The sequence below is a fragment of the Drosophila teissieri genome, chromosome 2L (assembly GCF_016746235.2).
Source record: "Drosophila teissieri strain GT53w chromosome 2L, Prin_Dtei_1.1, whole genome shotgun sequence".
NCBI lineage: Eukaryota > Metazoa > Arthropoda > Insecta > Diptera > Drosophilidae > Drosophila > Drosophila teissieri.
Genome location: NC_053029.1, coordinates 1,992,591 through 2,017,156, shown reverse-complemented (window position 1 = coordinate 2,017,156; position 24,566 = coordinate 1,992,591). Strand labels below are relative to the sequence as shown.

Here is a 24,566-nt window from a genome sequence, read left to right as displayed (position 1 = left end):
TGTGGTACATACAAAATTGGTGTACCTCTGTGACTATTTATTTGCTTATTTTTAGTTTTAATTAAATTTATTATATCCCATTCGATCTATCGCTGGCCTACCACCTGCGATAGTTCGATACCTATATTTCCTCCTAGCCGTAGTGTGACCGCAGGAGCCTATCGCCCATCGATAGTTCGATATTCTTATTGCTTTATTTTATTAGGAATAGCAAACCATTTATCCGTATTTTTTGAATTAGCGACTTAATCCTGCGTTGGCCAAAGCTCAAGCAACCGGAAAAGCACGGGATCGCCGACGGCCAAGGACGTAAATCACGGGAAAGTCGGGATGTGGCCGCAAACGCTGGAAATGTCGCGGGACGAGTGCCGAGGCATGCTGCGTCGACTGGGTGAGAGCTGAGTGGTCCACGAAATTCACTTCCATCCTCGGGAGCTCTCGAGGATCTGCCGCCGATTGGAGCGTAGCCAACTAAAGCACATTCTTCCTGTTGTCTCTGTTTTTGTGCCCACCAGAACTCGAGTCCTATTCGCATGTGGTGAGCGTTTTTCGCGCCCAAGGAGCCCTCAGTGAAACCAAGGCGAAACTGCTCGAGGAGCTGCGCCAGCACTTCCATATCAACCAGGAGCGCCATCGTGCGGAAGTGCGGAGGGCGGCCAACGACGAGCAGCTCTGCACCATAGCGGAAAAGTGAGATTACGACCGTACTGCAGTGGAAAACCCATACTAATCCCCTGTGTATCTGTACTACTGCCCTTGCAGCGTTTGTGGACCCAACACCTGGCAGGAATGGTCGCGCGAGGGACGACGCCCTTATCCCCTGCTTCCCAGGATTAGTCCACAAACTGCTCTGAGCATCGTTGCCAATGACCTGGCGGCCAAAGCCTGTGAGGAAAACGCCAAATTGGCGGCTCCGGCCGAGACGGCGGCCCACTTTGGAGAAGCCCTCGTGGAGCAGGCCTCGCTGATGAGCCTGAAATATCCGCGTGGTGCCCGGACCCAGGATACCACCATGGTGATCATGGAGGAGCCGGTGAGTTACATAATCCCAGCCATGTAGTTTCCCTCGCCTGAGGATAGCGAATGTGCAGACTGTACCTGCCATGAAAACAAGTGGGTGGCTGCTTTCGGGCGCTGCCAAAAAGTGGCCATGGGCTAATCCCCTTTGGAATATAAACGCCAATGATGGGATCCTCGGAATAAAAGAAAACAAATCGAGATGCCTAATGAAAATAAAAATCTGCCACTCAAACAATCCTGTTGGGATGTTGCGTTCCAATCAGAAAGCTAAATAGGCGGGAAAAATATAAAAAGTGCGATTGCCTCCATACGAAGTAACTTTTTACATTGTCGCATGCCACCTTTTGAGTTTCCCAATCGTTTTTCGCTTATTTGTGGATATATCTTTGGTAATCAGCTATTTAACTTTAACTGCCAGTAACAGAAAACTGTGAGTATCTGTTAACCGGGCTTAACATTCTGTTGGCGTCCAGCTGTTATCGATAGAGGGTGAACTTTCCGTGCCGTTCGAATTGGATTTTGAATTGGATTATATAACGAGCAAAAATAAATATGCCAAAATTTTATTTCTAGGAATGCGTTTTTAAACCTAAAAATGCACGTAATACAGCTAAGAAAAACTGGCTCCTGTTTTCAGAAATAGTTACACAAACTCTTGTTATGAGTAATAAAAATATCCAAATGATATAGAAATATTAATTTTTCAACGATTTAAAACCATGTTCTTCCTTCCCACAGTTCAAAGTTCCGGATGTGCCCAACGAGGTGAAGAAAATGACACAGAAGCGCAAGGAGAACGAGAGCGGAATGGACGGCAAGCCCAACAAGAAGAGGCACATGCAGCAACCACATCCGCAGCAGCCGCATCTGCCGGCCTCGCAGCAGCAGCAGCAGCAACAGCAGCTGAATCCCACCTCCAATCCCGGCGTGGAGGAGGCGGACCCTGTGCCCCCAGAGAAGCGGCTAACCCCGCGAACGCTACAGCAGCGCTACTTCTACCAGCAGCAGATGAAGCACAAGCAGCGGCTGGCCAGCAAACGGAACCTTAGCAACAGCCTGGGCGGGTCACCCTCCACGCAGTCGGGCAGTCCCTTGGGCGGCAGGAACATGGCCTGCGCAGGGGGAGAGCCTTCGGCAGCAAAGCGAATAGCCGCACCCGCCAAGAGCGGCAGACGAGCGCAGAAGCAACTGCAACAGCAGCTGCAACAGAAGTTGCAGCACCACCAGCAACAGAAAGTATTAATGCAAGCGCAGGAGACGGTGCCCAATCACATGGTGGTGCAGCCGCACGTGGAGTATGTGCTGGATGAGGCGCTCAAAACGCTGGCGGCATCCAATCCCTCGACGCCCACCCACACGTCCACGCCCACATCCACAGCCACTCCTCCATACACCATCCTGACCGAGCCGAGACCACTGGTCACGCTGAAGCCCCTGAAGACCATTAAGCCCGTGATCTATGGGCCGCAAAGTGGTCTGGCGTCCGCCGAAATTGGATCACCCACAACGCCGGCCTCGCGGGGATTCGCCAACTCTCCCATAGTGTTCAAGGAGAAGCTGCAGACGACACCCGTGCCGGTGTCCACGCCAGGTCAGGGATCGCCCACCAAGAAGTTTGTGGCGGAGGAACGACACTCGGATGCGTTGCCCGCTGCGGCCACTACACCCACGCCCATTTCCACCGCGAATCTTCCATTGGCGCCGCAGATAATCAGTGTTCAGAAGATCCCGGCTCCTTCGATGGGCGGTAAGCTGAGAGCAGCCGTGGCCTCGCCCACCAGTTCCGCCAACTCCACGCTCCTGCCAGCGGGCGCCAAGACAACGCCCAAGAAATTCAACATCCTTGAGGGCGATGCCAAGCCCAAGACCTTGCCCAGTTCGGCGGTTCGTCTGCTGCCGTATACGGAACCCATTGGCGGTCCTTTGTCGCCACTCAAGGACTCCAGGGTCACTCCCTTAAGCAGCGCCTCCACCGTCAACATCATCAAGAATATACCAGCTAGTAGTTTAAACAACACATTGATCACTCCGCTGCCCTCGGCCGGAACCACAATGCCGGCGAATCTCTTCAGAGCGAAGGTAACGCCCCCGATCAAAGGAGCCAGTGGTGCTGCCGCCGGCGCAGCCGTTATTGGTGCCGCAGGAGCAACAGGAATCGGTGCAGCAGGGGCTGGGCCTCAGATTCTGGGGAACATCAAGCTAACCAGCAGCTCGGGCGGAGCAGCCACCATCAAACAGGTGCCCAGCAGTGCCCTGCGGAACATAAAGATTTGCTCACCCAATGGCAAGCTATTCCTGCAGCCGGGTAAACTGCCAGCTGGCAGCATTATTCACAAGTTCAATAACGCTAGCAGCACTGCGGTATCTGCAGCGGGGGGAGTAGTGACCACCACCACCACTGTGTCGCCAACAAATCTGGCGGCGCGGGAGCAGAGGATCAGCATACAAAAGATACTCCAGCCGGCGACAGGGAGCGCGAGCAGCGGAAGCAGCAGTCCCACCACCACCACGACGACCATATCCGGCTTGACCTCCAGTGCCAAGCAGCCAAGTTTGGGCAGCAAACCGACCACACTGACCTTCGCCACTGCGGGCGGTGGTAAGAATAACCTGGTCTTCCTGCCAGCGAGTGCGGCGAGTGGAATGAGGGCACTCACGCTGGCCACAAAGCCCAAATCCAATGTGCTGGTCATCGGCGCAAGCACCTCGCCAGCGCCCACAACCAGTGCCGGCTCATCTCCCAATCCCTCAGGCGGTGCAAAGCCCAAAGCCAACCAACTCATCACGGAGGACACGCCCATCGATATCATTAACATGCCCATCATTGTGGCAGACAACGGCACCGCTGGGGAACTCAATCAGGCGTCGGTGAAGAGCTCGCCCCTGGTGGTGTTCAATGCCACCGATTGGGAGATGGAGCTGGATCAGGCGGCCACCAAGTCTGCCACCACCACCTCGAAGCAAAATCTGGACGATGTAATCATCGAGGAGGACGAGGACGCCGAGGAGGAAGCTGGGGAGCGCAGTGAGCAGCCCTCTACCATGGACCTGAACAATAGCAGTGAGTCTATATAGCTAATGTGCATGTAATGGAGTTGAACTGACTCGTTAATTTATTATTTTTATACTCGTATTTTCAGTAATTGAGCTGCACCCGGAGGATGAGAGTGCCATCGAGTACGTGGACATGGACCTGGAGCAGCCCATCGAGATCGAGAGCACCAGCAACATATCGCCAGAAACGGCCACCACCACCGTGAAGGCAGCCATCGTCTCGACGTCGCCCCAGCAGCCGAAGCAGAAGCAGAAGCCCCTGGAACATCCACTGGGGGCAGGAGGAACAGGGAGCAGCGCAGGAGCAGCTACCCAATAGATCGGTTGTCCAATCAGCAATTAAGTTACCTTAAACGATCCCCATTTCGAGATATAATCGAGTGAGAGAACGCACACACCACACACACACACACACCCACACCCACACACACAGCAGACCCGGTTTGAATTAGGTTTAGTTGGTAGTTTAGCGTCAATGTCGAAGGTTTTCCCACTTATTTCTAATGATCGCAACCCGCAGCCTTGGAGCAAAGTGCAAGATAATCGTAAACAGTTCTCTATGCTTGTGTTTGTGGAGCCGTTTGTGGAACGTTGAAACGCTCGCAATAGTTAAGTTGCCAAATCACACAAACCACCATTGTTCTAAACATAGTATCGTATAGTGAAAAGTATACCCTGGAAATCGTGTTAGTTCTAGTTTTACGCGCCCATTTCATTCGCCTGCAATCTGCGGAGCCTGGAATCGATCACCCTCTCTCCTGTAAATAGGGCAGATGCCTCTGCGGACTACCTTAATTTGTATAGCTTGTAAATAGATTCCACACTTCGCCCCAACCTCAACCTCTCACCCTCAACCTTTGCCTAGCATAATTTCATTCTAATTTAGTTGCCTAAGTTAGTTGGCCAACGCAACGCAGAAGGAAGCGAAAATGTACACAAACAAATTTGAGCAGCGCGCAAGAAAGCGATGAAATTGTTTAAATGTTCAACTTGAAAGATTCTTAATTGTATGAGATTATAGACCCTAGTTGACCCAACCGCGAACATGTAAATATCTGATGAATTTCGAAATGCAAACCCCTATCGCACATATAAATATACACATGTATAGACCTAGTTCGGCTAAGAACCACACATGTTTCAACTTCAACGGAAGGAGGATGCCACATGCCACACCCAAAACAGATGATTAACCATTAACGATTTATAGATGTTAAGTATTTTATGCGTCGGTTTTGTAAATCCAAATCTTAAGAGGAATGTTGTAACTTTTCGACCAAGCCCCAAACAAAAAAACACGAAATAAGCATCAAAACAGAGAATCCCCCTCCACGAAAAGTGAAAAATGTAATACAAAATATTGTTGAACGATGCGTGTCGCTGTAAAATTTTTAGCATAGAAATTTTAAACGAAATAAATTTAAATGTAACAAAAGGAGCTGGTTTCGTTTCACCAAATCTATATCTATTGAAATGCATCACATCACCGGATACTTTTGTCTTGTTTAATGATTGTATATGTACAAACATATATTAATATAATTTCATCAATGCACACTGCAATCCTGCCACTTAACATGTTAACTTATTGCTGTCGCCAGAGAATCGAATCGAGTGGTGATTGAATAGTATGAATAGTTGAAAAAGTATGAGCTTTGTAAAGAGCTTGGTTGAGAAATAGAGGAAACCAAACCGTAAAAAAGGGAATTAGTCTAGTGTTTCGAGGATCAGCTTGGAGCTCAGTTGCGGCCCAAGGTCATGCCCCGGCCCCAGGGACTTTCGGGAGCCTGCCTAGGTGGTGCTCTGCTCTCCGGTGGGAGTCCGAAGCCGCCGAATCCGCCGGAAATGTCCGGCACCAGGCGCTTCCTGCAACAAAACGGTGAATTATTATCGCTGGCACCACAAGATGTGCTCGTGTGCTTACAAGAACTGAGGGGTTTCCAGCAGGGCAGTGCCGCCCAGATCCTGGGAGTATTGGAACTTGAAGAAGTAGTAGACATGTCCCACGAATATGCCCACCAACGAGGCGAGGGAGCTGCAGAGGATTACCGATTACAATCAGCTCATATAAGGGAGTACCGTGCACGACTTACAAGTGGAAAATGAACTCGAAGGCGGCCAGCACCCAGGGTAGGTACATGGCCTTAAACCGAGTGCCGAACCAGAAGCTCACAGTGACGTCCTTGTTCAGCTGGCACCAGATGTAGGTGATGGCCAGCACGAGCATGTCCATGAGGAAGAACACGTTGAAGATCATGCCTCCGATGTTGGCCAGCACCGCCGCGACGATCAGCAGGTACAGGTAATCAGCCGGACTCCGGGCGTACTGATCCTTCTCCAGCTTGGAGCTGCAAAGCAAAAGAAATCCGTAGTCGTAACCATCTGATGTGCTGTCTGGAAGACTCACCTGTACTGCACGATGAAGAAGCAGTTGATGAGGAAGTGGAACGCCGTGTTCGACGATATGGGAAAGACGAACAGTGACGTCACGCAGCGCCAGAGCTGCAGCTTGCCGAAAACAGCCGACCGGTCCAGATGAAGCCAATGGAGGGGTATCATATCGAAGCGACAGAGCATGCTCAGCACCACGGTGGCCGTCAGCCAGTACCGGGTGAAGCGGGGCAGCGAGCGGTACCACACGCCAGCGTCCATTGTGTGTGCTTCTTGTGTTTGTGGTTTAGTTTAATTCATTAATTTGCTACTTTTATGCGGAGTGATTTTCTCTATTTTTGTTGCTTTACGTGTCTTTTTGGAGATGGCACTGGCGGCTGCTCGGGGCGAATGGCAAGGGTCGTGCCTATCGGCTGGGGTGACCGTTAGCTGCACGAACGCGCTTCCCAGTGAATGCCTGTTGCGGCATTTCAAATTTCTTATTTTTTGAAAGGATTTTCTGTTTGTAGAAAACAATTATTATGGTCTACAAATCTTAAGCATAACTTTGTTAGCAAATAATATATGATAATACGTTAAGTTGGAAAAATAACATTTTGAATAATGTCTGATGATATCATTTGTAATCAGATTACTATCATAATACAAAATAAGTTTTAGTAAAATATTAATGTATTTTTAATTTATGCTAAAGCAAATAAAAGTCAATATAATGCTCGTTTTAAAACTTTAGGACCTTAATGCTCCATTATATTTATAAGTAACCCTGAAATGTGGGAAATCGTTTTTAATTTGACGCATTGTCCATATTGGTGTGCAATTCATTAATACCTAAAATCGTTTTTTCTTTGTTGTCAGTATCTGCAGCCATATTGATGGATTTAAGTTATTTTCATTATATTTGTGGTGTGCCCCTTCCGTACTTCTTCACCTTTGATCCCGCAATTTGTGATTTTTTGTGGCAACATTTTCGAGGACTGACAAAGCGATGGGCAACAACAAAGCGCACAGGAACGCACACACATGCAGGACACTTAATTCATAACAGGCGAGAGCACACAAATAAATAGCGGAAATTTCGTTACGTGTTTTTTTGGCAACTTTTTGTGGTATCTTTGTGGCGATGCCTTTGTTAGCCAACGAAAAGTGCGGAAATTTCTGACAGGTAAGAAGCGTGTGCCACTCACTCTCTCACACTCACACGCACACACACAGGCACACACGAACGCACACAATTGCAATGCAGTGGTGCGAAATTAATCAACTTGGAAAACGTGCGCTTTTCCAATATCCTGCATTTTCGAGTGGCCTCCGCTGTGCTGATTAATTTTGGACAATATTCCCCACTGTCACCACGTATGGTATTGAGTCTCGAAATTCTAGACTAGGTTTTTTTCTGTTGGACTTTTGGTAACGAAAGTAAAAGCCGGTTTTCGAGCGATAAGTAAAGTTCACATTTCTGGAGTGCCGATGCATTCGAATGGTCGTTCTGTGGGAGCGAGTGAGCTGGCAACAGTTGGTGTGGGTGCCTGTTGAATTTCCAGCGGGAGCGAAAGAGATGCAGGCACAGCGAGAGAGCAACAGTAACAAAATGTCGAGGCTAATCAACTGTTTCTGCCTGTGTGTGTCTGGTTGTGTGTGAGTGAGCGAGGACACACCCACCGATTGGCCATGCGAAAACATGGATGCTAGAGCAGTGCGACGCATGCGCTGCCATTTTGTGCGCCGACTGCGCTGCTACCCGCCATTTGATACGCCCACTAACGGTGCTTCGTGCTCATCATTAAGTTCCACCCACACATATCCGCGCCCGAACCAACACATACTGCACACTGCATACATAGATGGGCTCTATTTACCCACCCGTTGAGCCTTTTGCCCGGGAACTCGGGGACTCGCAGGTGAGTTGCCCGGATCTCTCGGTCCACCTGGCTCCGTCATTTTGTTGTTGCCGCCGACGATGGTGCACGCAAAGAAATAGTTTAATTAGATGTGCAGCAATGAAGAATCACTATTGGACAATAACAATTGATAGTTCATACTTCAGTTTTTACTTCATCTCAGTGCTGGTCACTATTTAAAGTTGCCTTAGTAGTACATAGTTGAATAAATGTGATATGAGCTGGTACCGTAATTTCTCTCAGTGTGCTCGCTCATTTCGTTGCGTGCTATGTAGAGAAGGTAAAGGCTCCTCCGCTGCTGCTTCACAGCGTCTTTTATTTAATATTTTATATGCAAACATTTTATTATCCCTTTTTTCAACTGGGGCTCTCGTCTTTTTTCCTGCCTTGAATTTTGGCTTTTGTCCATTTCAATTGCTGTAATGAATGCCACATCTCCTCCCTTCGCCCCTCGTCGCCAGCATCCCTCCGCATTCCGCTTTCCGCCCTCCGTTTTATTGTTGCAGACACTTGAGGTGTGGAAAATGCAAAAAGTTGATTTCTTGAGCGCTGTGCGGAAAAGTCTCATGGAAAAGTTGTCGTTATTAAATGTTCTGCCTGAGGAATCCTGTCTTCTTCTTCACTAAAGAAATCCGCTGAATATTCTCCTATCTATTATATACACACGACTATCGCGATGTTCATCGAAATCTATTTACTATTTACATCGAAATCAATGTCGGTCCTACGAAATGAACAAAAGCAGTTCTCGCTTAAAATCAGGACCTTTTCGGTTGAGTTCACAAGGAGAGGGAATACAGGATCGCCTGCCAATGGCGAATTCTCATAGAGTTTTCCCTGCGCTTGGGAATTTCGTGCGGGCTTTTGACGTTTGCCTTGCATCTAATTACTGTAATTATTTGATTAAAAAATCTCCCAGGGTGCCCAATGGCTTCACCTTTTCCCCTGCACCCTGGCCCGCCTCTCTCTCCCCCCTCCTCACCCCTCTCTCTCACCATATTCATCTCCATTTCAGCGAAACAATGGCCTCGCATGTGGGTATTTGTGCTCGGTTGTCATGGGCTCGGGTGAAAACTCAGATGCGGAGCATATTTCACATGCCCGCGCTGGAAACTGCACTAAAATGCGATTCCACAGGGCATTTCGTATTGATTCTGGCTTGTTTTTTGCCTCTGCCCTCCGATTTCGATAAAGGCTCAGCGGGATAGGGAGGGAGGGGGGAGACGGAGAGAGCGTGAGAGGGGGCACCCAAAAATACAAAAAGAGCCAAACCAAAACTACAACTATGAGGAAAATACAGTAGGTGCTGCGAAAGTGACGAAAGAGAGTTATACTCCTATATGCTCCATTTTCAGCTTGAGATATATGCCTTTCAGATCTTAAGATTATAAGGTTTGTTCAAAAAGTAGACTTTTCTCGCCTAATATTAAGCAAAAAGAAGACTACAAAGAATGTTAACTGTGATGGTCTCTTAGCAGACCTTAATGATGTACAAACGAGCGTGGGATCAGATCCAAATCAGATCAATATATTGCACTAAAAGCCGCCATCTTCTTCGTAACCCAGAAATCAAGGACATTCGCCCGTGCAAGCGACCACTGTACGCACCTGTGTAAATGAGAGCGCAAAAAGAGGCAAATCACAAGAGGAGCAGCCGCGACGATGCCAAATTGCAGTGCAAATATGTACACACGAGGTGAGGGGAGCGAGGGGCGGCGAGGGGCAAGGGGTGCTACGAATGGCAGATGGAGTGAGGTTATGTAGCGCTTAGTAAAAGGACAGTCAGCAGCTGCAGAGGCAGGAGGAGGAGGAGGGGAGTGGGGAGAGAGCGGCGGAGAGAAAGGCAGATGATGAGCATGATGGCGTTAATAGCGCACACACACACACTCACACACACTCACTCTAGCTCGCTCTTTCACCACACCACACCCCACTCCACTCAGTGCGCACCCCCGAAATGGGTGCGAGCGAGAGGCGCTACGTGATAATGACGTTTGCGGCACTCCGCTTTCCAGCTGTCAGTTGGGCGAGAGCGAGAGAGCGCGTCGGACGCTTGTTGTTGCTGCCCCTTTTGACTTTTCCTTTTCCCGTCGGCAATGCCATTTCCCTTGGCGTGTGGGAGTGAAAGAGAGATAGGGATAGGCGAACGCGCTCTCTTATTGATCAAATTTACCGTTGCTTTCGCCGTCGCCATATTTCATATTGTATATACAAGTATGTCGCCCAAAGGACATCGCAACGTGGCTGTTGCGTTTTTGCCTTTCGCCTTAATTTACTTTGGCGCATAAGTCAAATATTTACATTCCGAAATTGACGTCTTGAAAGCGCGGTCGCAAACTCACCGTTCGTCGTCCTTTGGCGGTTGTGCGTCTCTGTGTGTGTGCGTGTGTGTGTGCAGGATTTAATACCTAAGACAAACACTTATTTGACCTCCAGCCGATTGGTAAAACACAAAAAAGTTGCCAAAAATAATAAACACGCTTTGAAGTGAGCACCCGGAAAGGAAACACTGGGCATCTTTGTAAATTCAATTTCCCCCGCTGAAATTTCATCTCAATATTAACTCAAGCTCAAGACATCAAAAAAGGATATTAATTGCTGTGCGTAAACACTCGGTGCCTGGATCCTGGCAAATAAAGCGTTGCGAAAAGCCTTGGCCAATTTTCCCCACCCATTGGTAAGTTTTCCACTGTTTGACTTCCATCTATGCATTTTAATGGCTGTTTGCGTAAGGTTGAGATGAATTAGCAATTTCAAATTGGTTAACTTATTCCACGCAGATTGATTGGATGTCAGTTTTCATTTGAAAAACTAAAAGTTTTCTTGAAGGTTTGAATAATCTTTAAATTTGATTAAGAATATTATCGATATTCAATATTACATCTGCTGATTCTAAGCAAATTCACAATATATGTACATATGTATGTATTTATGTAAATTGCCATTATTATTTTCTAAAATCCTAAGTCACATACTTATTTATGCAAGTTAAGTAAATAGTTCTTATATTGCTCCCCGCTTCTTCTGCTCCTCAAAAGTGAGGAGCCCAAGTGCTCAGGAGAAGACATTAACCCCTGGGGAGCCGAAGTGGCGACCAGGAGAACTAAAATATTTAAGCCGGCGCCTGGTAAATGCCAACTAGCCGCTAAGCCGGCCACTCGACTGGTTTTCCACTTGCCACTTTTCACTTGGCCCACTGGCGAGCAGGGAAAATTGGGGGGGGAGAGCGCGGAAAACGGGGCCACTCGAGGCGAGTGAGTTGCCCCGGGCGGTGGCAAAGGATCAAACTCAGACTCAGACGTGTGTGAGTGTGAAATGAAACGGAAAGTGTCCTTACAAGCTGCCAACTGAGCGCGACAATCTGTCAAACGTTCAACTGTTCAACTGTTCAAATGTTCAAATGTTCAGCGGTCGTCTGTCGGCTGTCGTCTATCAATTGTTAATGTCACAGACGCCCAGCGTGAAGGAAGAACGAGGTCCTTGATGAGGGTGGAGGTCCTGCACGTCGGAAAACAAAGTTCACCTAGATTGCAGCCAGGCATTTTCATGTTTTAAATGAAATGGACAAAAACTTACTTACTAGACTTAATATTTGCCCCACAATTTTGGCTGATAATTGTACCACGAGAATACTTTGTAATTTTACTAAGAAACATGTTTTTCTCTGAGTGCAACAGCTTGACTTAACTTGATGTTTTGGCCTGTTTAACTTTCGCTCGGCTGACGCGGGCTTTCTTTATTTTTAATTGGGATTTGTGCCGCTGGGTTGGGCCAACGCCTTGGCAGGAGTCGCAGGATTCGCTGGTTTCGCAGTTCTCGCAGGACTCCCGCCCTCGCCGTCAATCCGCGGCTCAGTGGGCAAGGAGCCACGTGGTTGCTCCTCGGCTTTCCCCCGCGAAATGCGCTTTTGAATAAAAGCACACAATGTGCAGTCCTTTGAAATAAGGGAAGCGTTCAGCGATTTCTACTTTCCATTTTGTGGCTTCACTCGCTTTTTATTTGGTTTGGCTTGGTTTGGTTTGGTTTGGTTTTTTGATTTCCTGACACGGGTACGCCGGCAATCGTTGTGACATTTTAATTGTTTATTTGCTCAGAGTCCTTGCCCTCGTCCGCTTTGCGCCGCTCAGCATCCTGTATGCTGAATTGAGGTTTTCAATCCCAATCCCTGCATCCCACTCAAGTGCTCGAGTATATTTGTTCCATTCGAAGATTTGCGGGTGAGAGCAGTTTTCCTTTGTTGCCCTCGAAGGAATCGAATTCGCGGCCCGTCCTGCGGTGGAGAGTCCTTCGCGGAGTCCTCCACTTCGCTGGCTGGCTGGCTGGCGTGCATTGGTTAATGTAAATATTTGGCTTTTGTTGTCACTTCAAGAGCTCTCCGCTGCTGTTTATTATTAGTTGCCCCCTTTCCCGGGCACTTTGCATTTCATGCGGTCATTTTTTGCCAGTCGCCTGGGAATCAAGGGACTCAGACAGGCAGTTTCACTACTCTCAAAAGAAGTATTTAAGGCATAAAGTAGCTTTTAAGGGAATGAATTATGAGGACACTCTAGCACTCGTTATAGAATCCATTTCTTTCAGGACAGACTCCATTTTAAACTGTTCGAAGTAAGTTATTAACTGCCTTAAATAACTCTTACTCTTTATCAGCGCATCTCGTAATGTGCAACACACTTTGCCATGAGTATCAATCCAATCTCCCAGTTAAATTGCCCCGCAACCCGCCGAATTAAGCCAGCTTATCATATGTATCTTTTACATGTCGCTGACTTCGTGCGATATCAATATTTAATAAAAACTGCCCCACACCCCCGGGGCAACACTTGAAGAGCGGAGTAAAGAACGGTTAAAAAATCAACATAATCAACTTGGAAGTGCAACAGTGGCAGAGCTGAAAGAGTATCTGAACCACCCCATGGAATCTGCATGGAGAATCTGTAGCTCTGGGCACCCTCATGTCCTCATAACGCCGCCTGGTTGAACTCAATCAAACATTTCGGGCACTGCCTAATAAGCCAGTGGCTTGCATATGGCAGTTTATTAGATACAAATTGTTGGCATTGCCAGCGACTGGGAAATACCCCCCTCCGTGGAAAATAGACGTCGCCCATTTTGCAGCTCGGCTGCCCGGATAGTTGCTCTGTTTTTCGCTGCGATTCGATTTTTCGATTCAATTTGGGTGCACTTGGGCAAGGGGTTGCTGCCTCATGTGTAGCCATTTTTTGGGCCGTGATTCTGGAACAGGACTAACCCCTATAAAGGACTCGATGCGACTCAAGTGCGCAAAAAAGCGAGCACAACTCACGAGAAAAAAAAGGGAACTCGCAACATGAAAGTGCGGAGCGGGGTTCGTTCGCTTGAAAAACCAGCAATTAAGTGCTGCGTTTATGTAGTTTCCACTGTTGTGTTGTGTTTGGTTGTGTTGTGTTACCCTCCACTGTAACTTTTTGTTTATTATGCCTAATTGCAGTTACTCTACTCCATCATCATCACCATTTCACCATTACCATGAATCCCTGTGCGCTTTTGTCTGCGCTCCTTTTGCAGCTGCTTCCATACCTCCATGTCCTTTGTCGTCCTTCTGCCCGAACCTGTCCCACATGGCGCATGCTTGATATTGCAAGATGTGCACATCGAGGCGCACTGCAAGGCAAGTTCTTTCGAGGCGTTTCCCCGCGCCACTTGCAGGCTTAGATATTTGCACTATTTGCCACTTTTTGCGGCGCTGCTCTAAAAATAATTTCAGCGCTCGTTAGGGGGTTCGCTTTTTTGTACACTTTGTATTATTTATTTTCCCAGTTGCTTCTGCCGCGTTCATGTGGCGAAAATTGTTAGTTGCGAGCCGAGCAATGGGAACTTGCTTGGCTGTGCACAGTGGGCGACGTGGAATGTCCTGCAGAATGTCCTGGAGAAGGGTTACGAAGAAGGGTGGATGGATCTGTGGGGGGCCTACATGCGAACATCGCCGTCTGAGCAGCGTGAATACTTTTTACGCAGCTGAGTGCCACTCATCTTGTTTCGCATTTGAATAGTTCGGCAAGTATTCAGTTTGGCAAAGTTTAGCAACATAATGGTGGAGTATGTAAAGAACAGATCGCTTACTTTCAGTTTATGAGAATTTCCAGTGAAGAACAGATCCCTTTCTTTTAGCTTATGAGAATTTGCAGTCAATAAGAGCCTTTGCACTAACGAAGCTCAGTCCGTGGAAATCATTTAAGTGGGGATTGCCAACATGCAAGTGCCCCGCCAAACCAGCGAGCCACTCAGACGGAGGTCGATGAAAAGTAAATTATAGTGCACAACGGCATTTGGGGGCTGTGCCGCAGACAGTCGGCAAATTACCACTCGCAAATGGGGAATTTATTTTTAAACCCCGACTTGGGGTCTAGGTTGGGGCCGCTGTATGTAGTTGTTGGAGCCTCTGGAACCGCGATGGTTGCACATTTGAAGGCGAGACAAAATGGCGGAATCAAATGGATTGGATGGGAATGGAGGGCATGGCTGTTGCCTTGGTGTGCGGATAATTTGCATGTGCGCTGATCATTTGACAAGCGACAACGAATTGCCGAGGCCAGGATTTATGCCATTTGCATTGCCTGCGGATGAATCAACCCCGCCTTCAGCTATCCGTGGAGCATTGTGGCTGCATCCTACTGTCAATATTTGCGCTGGTCGTGTAAACACTTTAATAGCCTGCTTATCGGCTAGTTGGCTGCGCGATGTATCTCGCAGATACTCGTACTCGACAGCTGTTGCAATTCGCGCTCGAACTGCGCGATTCATTCGGTTTCCGCCTTATTTGCGTTTGGGCTTGCGGCATTCGCATCCGCATCTGAGAACACCGAATGTATCTTTCGGATAGCTGTGTGTGTGTATCTTTGCTATTTGCGCAGGCCAAATAGTTTTGAAGAGGGCGCCAATTTGTTTGCCGCTTCTCAGTTTGCTTTTAATTGAGAATTACATTTTTCCAAAAACAAACTCCAGCCACAAAGAGCAATATTTGCACTGCTTAATGAGGTTGAAAAGTGGGCGGCAATCCCTCAACGGCTTACTAAGTCAAGCGAAGGAAATTTAGACTATTTGCTATTCGATGCTTTTGATGACTGTTGCTTGCGGGATTACATTAATTGTTTAATATTTGTTGCTGCTACAGTTCAGTGGCCAAGCCAAGCAAAAAAGTAGTACATCTAGTGGCAATCAACCCTTGCGGGAATCGAACCCGCCACCTTTGGATTAGAAGTCCAACGCGCTATCCAATGCGCTAAAGGGTCCTACGCGAATCGCCGCATTTCAGCTGCACCCACAGAGGCCGCGAATCGAAAAACACTCACAGTCTGAATGACGAATGGCGTGAATGGTGAAACTCTCGAAGAAACAGAGACATCACTTGGGAGCGCTCGGCGAACACAAAGAACATTTCGGCTGCGCTGTGAATTTCAATTATTTATAGAGCGCATCGTGCAGATACGAAAGTATCTTTGGTTTTGGGCTGATGAATAAATTTTGTCGCCTGTCTGCTGTCTGTCTGTCTGTTTAGCCTTCTGTGCTAATCGATAGATCGTTCGATGCAGATTACGTCCTCGAGGAGCTACGTACTTACTCAGCTCAGCCCTTTTACCTCTTTTAATTTCACTGGGGGCATTCAAGTGCTCAATTCGGCTTCTTAGCCAGCTCGCCGTTCTTTTCCGCCTTCTTATCGCCCCGCTGCGATCTTCATGCGCTTTTAGCTAATAAGGGGGTGGGAATGGGGTACTTCGCATAGGGGTAGCTGTTGTAGGGGCTTTCGCTCTCGTGACTCTCGACAATTACTCAACTCACTTTAGCTGATGTTGCTGTTGCTGTTGCTACTTTCGGTTTGTTAACGAATTAATCAAATCGAAGCAGTGCCGACCAGACAAAGACACCCCTTGCTTAACCCACGACAGCCCTAAATGGAGTAATTTACCCATTTGCAGTCGTGGCGATTTTTTATCTCTGCCCTTTCGCTTTCGTCCATTGAAAGTGTCCCCCTTTTTTCTTTATTCGGGGGGAGTTTTCTCACTTGTGCGGCATTGTCGCTCCACGTGATTTATCTACACCTTCCGACGGCTCTATTTTCGTTAAAATATTCTGGAAAATACGTGGGGGCCCGGTTATGCAAAGTATTTCTGGTCGCTGCTGCTGCACTCGAAACGGATATTAAATTTTATTGCTCATGTTGCCATGGATTTCCCCACAGCAGTTGGGGTTGCCAGCTTACAAGAGGGGTGTAGGGGGGGTTGGAGTTATTGTTATTGTTGTTGCTGCTGCTCAGTGAGCTCTCAAGTGGCCGACCGGTCAATTAGCCAGGTCTAATCGCAGTGCGGAATGTGTGTGCATTTTTCCAGGGGGCGGGGTGGCGAACGGCAGGGCATTGAAGAGGAATTCCAGAGATTCCATAGATTTATAATTGAAAATATAGATATTTTACTGCAAGAAGTGGTGGCTAAGTTAAATGAGTTGAATCTGTTGATTGTAAATAAAATCAGTGGGCACACCTGGTCATTTTGGCATATGATTCGACGTGGCAACATGATCGCTTCCTGCAAATTGCACATAAATTATATGCTCAACTGCGATTTACCGTTTGGCAATCAACGCAAGGACTTCTTGCTAGGCAAATTCGTAAGGATCAACATCCTGTCGCCTACTCGCATTACAAGCAAGCTGGCACGAGCCAATTTAGAATGCCAAATGCGTCAGCGTTTGCGAGTAAGAAAAGCGCACATAACCGGCAATTAATGAGCAGTTGTTCGAGCGGCGAAGCACTCGAAGGACAATGGCAGGACCTCGGAGGACGACGACTGACAGGCGGCATAAAGGAATTCGAGCCCAGCAAATAGGGAGCACGAAAAAAAGCGGAGAGCATATGCATTTGATTCTCGAACCGAGAAAGCGACGATTCTGATTTCGATTTCGCTTTCGTTGCGGGGACTTTGGCATTTGCGGAATATAATTAACCGGAAGCGCGGCACACGCGCCAGGACGAGGAACAGGACTCGCACAGGATGATCGGCACACCGACGCAGGATCCTTGCAAGTCGCGTCGCAGGATCGCGTGTCAACAACCGTAGAAAGAAAAAGCATTTCCGCTGCCATCGCCGCCGAAAGCGAAATCAAATGTCAGGCCAGCAGCGGGAAAAAAACGAACAACGCCCCGCAGGAGCAGCCGGTTTTTCGGGCAGGATAATCAGGGCTAGAGATGATCATACACTTGGAGAAAAAAGTACAATTCAATATGATTGTATATACATATTTGAGATTAATATCATTCCAAGGCAGATAGTAGAAAGTACTGGAATAAACTGCATTAAGTGTAGCCAAAGTAGCCAAATGTAGATATTTGTTCTCAGTGTGAGAATGATGCTCAATTAGAGCGCGGGCAAACAAGTCGCTCGATTATCCTTTTCTGCCCACTTCAAGGAGCGAGAATCTCCGCCGGCAGCTGGCTGGCAGAGAAAGGAATCTCGATCTTGGTGGCTGAACAATTGTTCGACTGCGCACATTGCTTCCTGTCGTCCTGCGAGCCACCGGAAGGATCAGCGCCGTCTCCGAGGGTTGCTCCCTGCTCCTTGCTCCCTGCTCCTTGCTCGAGGATCCTGCTCGCTCCTCGCTCTTTATTCTAGATTCCTAGATCGCCTGGCATCTTTTGGAGGCGTGCACGCTGGTGTGCGTCGCATATGTAGCAATTAATATGCCTCAATCCTGTCGCAGGACATGTGCAAATACCACTCGCATGTCCTTGAGCGCGTGCCGCGCGTCCTCGGCAGTCCTTTGGGCGTCTTGAGTGGGCGTAGCGCCTGCTGCAACGTCATCCGATCCTGCGAGAGCATTGTGATTGCAGGAGGTGTGGTTGCGATGAACTGGAATTATTAGTAGGTGCAGCTGCCTCTCTGTTTAATGAACTTCTTACGAGGGGAAGATGTAAACAGCGAGGAACACCCCGAAAGCATTTCAACCAAATGGGGTTCTTTTGCAGGGAAAAAGTCCTAGGAAACTATGGATGCGAAGTAAATCGTGTTTGTATTTGATCTCTAATATGTGGAACTCCAAGTGTCGTGAGAATTTATACTCAAAATTAAGTAATAATAATCCCCTCACCACCTCAAACACCACCTCTAATCCACTTAGAATCTGTCATAACCATTTAGTGCCCATTTCCACTTCCACGTCCATTTCCATTGCGCACCAGCTAATTAGCTTGTCACACATCTCCCCTTTTTTAACGCCGCATGTCCTTTTTATCCCTTGCGCTAGCCATGTGCAGTAACAAGCCCTAACCCAATATTTAACTATCATGTCGCAGGAAGGAAGGAACAGCACAGAATTCTCCCACGAGCGGACCAATCGTAATGCTAAATAAGGCACTTTCCGGCCGATTAGCATAGGGATATGAAAAGTGTTTCGTGTTCGTGTTCGCTGGAAAACTGTTGCCGTGTGCCGTCGCTGCGCTTCCTGTCATAAAAAGCAACAACAACCGCAACACCCACCCCCCCCTTTCCACCAGCAGGTCACAGGTCGCAGGTCACAGGACACAGGATACTGGGTGCAAGGGTTGAGTAGAAATATGACAAAAAAGTGAAACGCGTGTCGGCGTTTTGGGCGGCAAATTATTAACATGCTCGGCGGCCACACCCACGCCGCCCCTTCTCTCGGCCTGCGGTAAGCGCATTATGCAACAACATTGTGTCAAACGCGATCGCAACTGGTCACGCGACCCTCGGCAATACAATTATAATTGCGACAAATTGAACGCCGTTGCCGGTGGCACGCGCCTTCATTGGCTCATCTTCCGGTGGCACGGAAAACAGATTGCAACCTTGTTTTCCCCCGGCCCGCCCCCCGAGTTTTCCCATTAGCCGCGTGCTTTTCCTCATTGACTCCACTTCCTCTCGGGCTGATTTATTGGCTTCTACTTACTTGTTTACTTCCGGTCGTCGTGACCAATGAATCGATGTCCTTGGGACAGTGGAGCGCCCAATTCAGCTCGAGCACTTTTTTATTGCCTTCCTTTCGAGGACTTTTTTTGGTTTTTGTGGCCTTTTGTGGCTGACACATGGTGATGACTGCTGCGGATGCTGGTAGTGATTAGATACATTCAACTGTGCTGCATACACTCGAATAAAATGGAAGCTAAAGCTTACTGAAAAGTATCATAATCCTCATTGAAATATTAGCCATGAGTGTCTACCTCCCACGTTGGTCCTTCATAATTTGCATACAATTTTGCATATTTGCAGCTAAATCAGTGGGTTTTCATCAGAAGCAAACCGCAGCTGCTGACCACTGGTCAGCCGCAGAAATTGAACGTAATTAGGAGCTTACGCTTATCAGATGGTTGATCAACATTGAACAAGAAGTGAATCACGGCGGCCAGCTGAAAAATCAAAACAAAGCAATTATTTGGCCAGGAGTGGAAACGCTCAAAGGATTTGGCCCGTAATTTGCGTTAATTTGGGTGCAGCGAAAAAAAAAAGAGATGAAAGAGAGATGGAAGTGCCCTTCTCAATACAGAAGCTGGATTAATAACCCATCAAAATGTAGTGGGAACACGTCAAAACACTGTCAATACATTTCCCAAATCCCATCTGTATCTTCGTCTGCACTTGTGCGATAATTGTTCTCTGGAGAGCGAAAAAGGGAACTGTTTTCCAGCTTTGAAAGGAACCGACAATTCCCGGGCTACCTACACCCCTGCACCCCTACACCCGCATCCATGGCTCCTAATCCGTGTGTGTGTGAGTGTGTGTGTGGGTGTCCATTGTGCAGGATCGCAGGCTCGGAGGGAAGAGAGGTCCTGGCCAGGATTATGCCTGTAATTTGGCCTGCTTAGTTGCTTAATTGTGCTTAAATGTATGCATAGCTTATAAAATATTTGCCTTAAATATTTTGGTTAAATCGTGAAGGGGTACAAAACACGCTCCTGGCCATGCACTTCCATATCCTTCCTGCGAAGGATATGAGGGAAAATACCTGCTCTTTAAGAATATATCATAAACCCTGTGTTAATGCCAGCGGAATGATTATGATTTGGCAAGAGGGGCGTCTAGAAGCCCGAATAAATGCGAATTTCCCTTGCAAACCATCGAGTCCAATCCACTTAACATGCTCCCAAACAATGAGGAACTCGCACAGCATTCCGAATGCTTCCTCACAGTCAATTTCGCTAATAAATGTGTTTTGCCAATGCTGGCGAAAATAATGCCACGAATCACCCCGCTTGATATTTAATTTCCCCGTTTTGGCTAAGCCGCAATTTCCGGTGACACCCACCAAAGGCGAACATCAACGCCCCCAACAGACATCGAGTCTCGAATTCTCGAATTCTCGGAGCTGTCAAAACGCAGGCCACAAATCGAAATTATGACAGCGGGGTGGAGTTCCGAAAGTGGGTGTGTGTGTGTTGTTGTCAAAATGCCAGCATACGCATCCAAAGCCAATTAGGAAACATAAATCACGGCTCACATGGAGATGCACTGCGACAAATGAGTAGAGGCTACATTCGACTACTTACATACAGTGTTTTTAAGTAAGCATACAACATTTGATTATTTACTATGAACGATTGCAGTGCAGTACATGATATTCCTGCTTATCTTTATTTAAACATCCTTCCAATTCTCCCTGTGCATCATTCAAATCCTTTAACCATCCCATACACAAGGAAATTCAGCACGCACAAGTACAGTAGTCATCCCCCCACCACGACGCGCCAGCAGCGAAGGAAGCCGAGCAAGTGCCAAAAGCTGATTTCACTGTAATTACAATTCACACTCCTTTCGGGTGGTTGGACTCGCTTTTGGGGGTGTAATCCCGTCGGTGTGCGGGGGGTGTGTGGGGGTGGGGGGAAATAAAAACATCCTGCAAATGTGTTCTTTTTGTTCGGCAGCACTTAAGCGATGGCCTGCCCCCCACAGCCACCCCCTCATCCACTCAGCAGATTCCTCTTTTTTTTATGGAGAGAATGCTTCCGAGGTTCATGAGGCTGGTGGTGATGAGACAGACACACCCACCGGGGGGAGTGGGGAACTCCTTGCGCCTGCACTCAAAGAAAATGCTAGCTAGAGCTCAAAGTATGTTCTACTAATAAAGTCCAGGCATTAACTTAGGTTAGATGGTTGAGCTACTCAGTGTGAGCTCTACATATATGTATTATACATTTGCTGTGCAACTACTTCCCTTTTCTCTGAGTGCCTGGTTTTCCACCTTCCGTGTGGGCGTTAAACGCGTGTCAGGCCTACCACGAAGCACACAAAGACAGCCTTGGCTTGGCCATGGACCACCAGGTCCCCGGGGATGTGAGATGTGGGATGTGGGCTGTGTGGGCAATAGAAATGTCACAAACAAACCGATTAAACAAGTACTTGCCAAACAAACAGCCACAAAAAACCACCGACACCGCGCAGGCGAATCAAAGCCCCGAATCATCAGCATCGAACAATAACCGAAAAGTTTCCAAGGGTGACCAAGCATGCCATTCAGACCGAAAACCCAACAACCCTTTGGGAAAGTTTCGGTGGAAATGGTGATTTTCCCCTTTCCCGGGCTTCCGATTAGGTTGATGGTGACATCGTTTTGTGGGTCACGCGACCAGACGCACTAATTCAATTTGAGAGCCGCATCTGAATCATCTTTTGGCACCGGCAATCTGCCGAATATGTTAATGCCGGCTTAAGCCTATTAGTGTCAATTAAAAAATAATCGCCAAAAGCGTGCTGAACTTTGTTTACAGCTGGGAAATGTCAAATGCATGTCCTGATTTTACATTTTTGCGATGCGATTACGCGGTCAACTGGTTATCCTGGCCAATATGTTTTTTTTTGGGTTGGTGGGAACCAATAAAACACTTCCTTATTTTGTCCATTGGAGAGTGAAATTCACATGCTTGGAATGGGAAATTATCTACGCCTTTGTTCAGTTTGCTGTTTCCTCAATCTCCCTAAAGCAATCAAGCAATTCGCCAATCCAACTCACCTGAGAAAGTAGAGCTGAGCAGCAGACAGGACACTCGTCACATGCATTCAAATTCCCATTTCCATTCCCATGGCTGGTCTAATTTGTGGGTGTTGTGGGGAATTAACCTCTTAATGAACTAATTTACTCAAGATTAAGATGGCCAACAAAGGAGGCGGCCGCAGCTAATTGTAAAAAAGAGCGGGACGCAAGGACCAAAGCAGAGCAGCACGAGAAGGACGAGCAGGACGAGGAGCAGTGAAGTTCGGCTAGGTAGCAGATCCTGCAGCGCAGATAGGAGAACCGAGCAAATTGCCAGGCGGTTAATCTATTTAAACGCGCCAAATACGCGCGACACAATGGCAAATCGCCAGAAGCAGAGTGCGTATTTGGTCGAGTGCACAGATTTAGGGATAGAGAGGATCAAAGGACGAATGGCCAAAGGAAATCCGTCTATGGCCGGCAGCGGACAAAGGCCAAAACTCGTCTAATTGCGCGCCTATGAGGGAAGCGAAGAATCCGCAGTTCCGACTGCAGAATCCCGAGCGTAGAATTCTGAATTCCGAACTCAGGCGCAGAATTCAGAACTCAGAATTCAGAATGCGAGAGAACCTGCCAATTGTTTGGGAACATCCCTTAATCTGTGTCGGTAATCGGCGAAAATCGCAGGACGCGCGGCACAAAGGAGCGGCCAAGATCCTTTTGAACTTTGCTCGGGCGCAAAAGAAGGTTAGCAAAATATTATTACAAGCCTACGGAACCGTAACCCACATAACATTAAGTTGTGCACTCGCAAAAATAGCGTGTGCACTTCGGAAATGTGCTACTTATCATATGAGTAGGATATGCAGTTCCATTTACACTTTTGCCTCTAGGAAACATTTTAAACATTATGCAGAAAATCTTTAAGTTTAAAAGATGGTTTGTATGATGTTCGTGTTTTATTATGAGCATATTTTAGTTTCTATGAAGTTCCTGTTTTCTTATGAGCATATTTCGGTTTATATAGAAACTGCCTAAATTACTTCCTGTCTTACCACATTTCGCTCAGTGTACCTGCTTACGCTTGTGCCTGTGTTTACTCTTGAATGAACTGAAAACATTTCAATTTGACAATCGTAATGGAGGCAAGGATGCTGAAGCCGCTCATAGCTAATATAGGCGATTTAGGGGATTACATCAATTGTAAAATTGGTCAAACACCGCAATTGTTTCACTCCGCAAATCGGATATTCCACTGCCCCTGGATACGCGCTCACCCACGCACACACACACGCGTTCCCACAAAGGAGCGCAGGACGAAGGATGCAGGACGCAGGACACTGGACGAAGGACGAGTCCCCGGGCAGCTGTTGAGTTTCCCTTTGAGAGGCCCTCATCGCCGGCCATTGTCCACCACGGCCGCCTTCGTCCTAGTTACACATATGCAAACGTATCTCAGGGATACGCCGCACCCGAGGTCCTTGTTCAATGCCTTGTAATCGCTTCTGGCTTACCGCAGATTATGCAAGCCGCTCTGCTTCCCTTCCCTTCCCTTCTCTTCCAGCGGGGAAAAGCGATTTTCCCATAGCATTGATACATTTCCCTGGAAAAATCGGCCAAATCTCTGCTGCAATCTGGCATCAGCCCAAGCTCAGTTCCTCGGCGAGGTGTAAATCTTCAATTTGTAGGTTAATTTCCCGACGAGGTGCGAGAAATGCGAAGCGTTTTATTGGTTTAGTAGGGCAGTCAGTAGGCGGTGTTGGAAAATCGCCAACTAGCCCTAGACTTAAGCCAAGTCGGGTAGATCGCAACCAAGTTCATGCAAACTCCTGCAAGTGGAAGGAGATCACATCTTTGAGGAAGTATTTCAATCTTTAAATCAACAGTTTTCTAATTGAAAAGCTTCCTCGCGTCGGCAAACATTTTATGTGTAATTCCAAAGCGACTTTTAACCCCTCGAGAGGGAAAAAGAGTCCTAAAAATACAGCGAAATCGCAGCGCACCGCAACCATTTTGCAAACTCATTAAAAATTTACAAAAAAAAAAGCAGCGGCAAAAAAGGACACACAACAACAACAGCAAGCGGAGGCTGCACTCTGTTTGCATCTCTTTCGCGCTGACCTCTGAACTCTGCGCCATTTGCATCTGCGCTTTGCTCTCCTGCTCGCACAGCTTTTGCACTTTTGCACTTTTTGTTTTATATTTTATTTTTGCACATTTTGCCGGATTTTCAAGTTCCTTTGTTGTTGT

At 47.5% G+C, this 24,566-nt stretch overlaps 2 protein-coding genes and 1 non-coding gene across 3 annotated transcripts; 1 reads left to right on the top strand and 2 right to left on the bottom strand.

The window, feature by feature from the left end:
* Nucleotides 1–185: 185 nt before the first annotated feature.
* LOC122625960 (BRCA2-interacting transcriptional repressor EMSY) lies at nucleotides 186–5,506 on the top strand. Its single transcript, XM_043806035.1, has 5 exons — nucleotides 186–391; nucleotides 516–690; nucleotides 763–1,033; nucleotides 1,759–4,081; nucleotides 4,161–5,506. The coding sequence occupies exons 1-5, from the start codon at nucleotides 331–333 to the stop codon at nucleotides 4,391–4,393; spliced, it is 3,063 nt and encodes a 1,020-aa protein (XP_043661970.1). The 5' UTR covers nucleotides 186–330; the 3' UTR covers nucleotides 4,394–5,506.
* LOC122625961 (derlin-1) lies at nucleotides 5,433–6,838 on the bottom strand. The gene is made up of 4 exons (XM_043806037.1): nucleotides 6,482–6,838; nucleotides 6,168–6,422; nucleotides 5,999–6,109; nucleotides 5,433–5,940 (listed from the first exon to the last, which is right to left on the bottom strand). The coding sequence occupies exons 1-4, from the start codon at nucleotides 6,724–6,726 to the stop codon at nucleotides 5,814–5,816; spliced, it is 738 nt and encodes a 245-aa protein (XP_043661972.1). The 5' UTR covers nucleotides 6,727–6,838; the 3' UTR covers nucleotides 5,433–5,813.
* Nucleotides 6,839–15,561: 8,723 nt separating this feature from the next.
* Trnar-ucu lies at nucleotides 15,562–15,634 on the bottom strand. The gene has a single exon. It is a non-coding gene; the product is annotated as a tRNA-Arg (tRNA).
* Nucleotides 15,635–24,566: the final 8,932 nt, after the last annotated feature.

What these genes read in the sequence shown, in the direction of transcription:
- LOC122625960 (XM_043806035.1), top strand. Translation starts at nt 331, where the DNA reads ATGTGGCCGCAAACGCTGGAAATGTCGCGGGACGAGTGCCGAGGCATG. An exon ending in CTCTGCACCATAGCGGAAAA is followed by an intron (nt 691 to 762) that starts GTGAGATTACGA and finishes CTGCCCTTGCAG; the next exon opens with CGTTTGTGGACCCAACACCT. An exon ending in TGGTGATCATGGAGGAGCCG is followed by an intron (nt 1,034 to 1,758) that starts GTGAGTTACATA and finishes TCCTTCCCACAG; the next exon opens with TTCAAAGTTCCGGATGTGCC.
- LOC122625961 (XM_043806037.1), bottom strand. Translation starts at nt 6,726, where the DNA reads ATGGACGCTGGCGTGTGGTACCGCTCGCTGCCCCGCTTCACCCGGTAC. An exon ending in TTCGAGTTCATTTTCCACTT is followed by an intron (nt 6,110 to 6,167) that starts GTAAGTCGTGCA and finishes AATCCTCTGCAG; the next exon opens with CTCCCTCGCCTCGTTGGTGG. An exon ending in CTGGAAACCCCTCAGTTCTT is followed by an intron (nt 5,941 to 5,998) that starts GTAAGCACACGA and finishes GTTTTGTTGCAG; the next exon opens with GAAGCGCCTGGTGCCGGACA.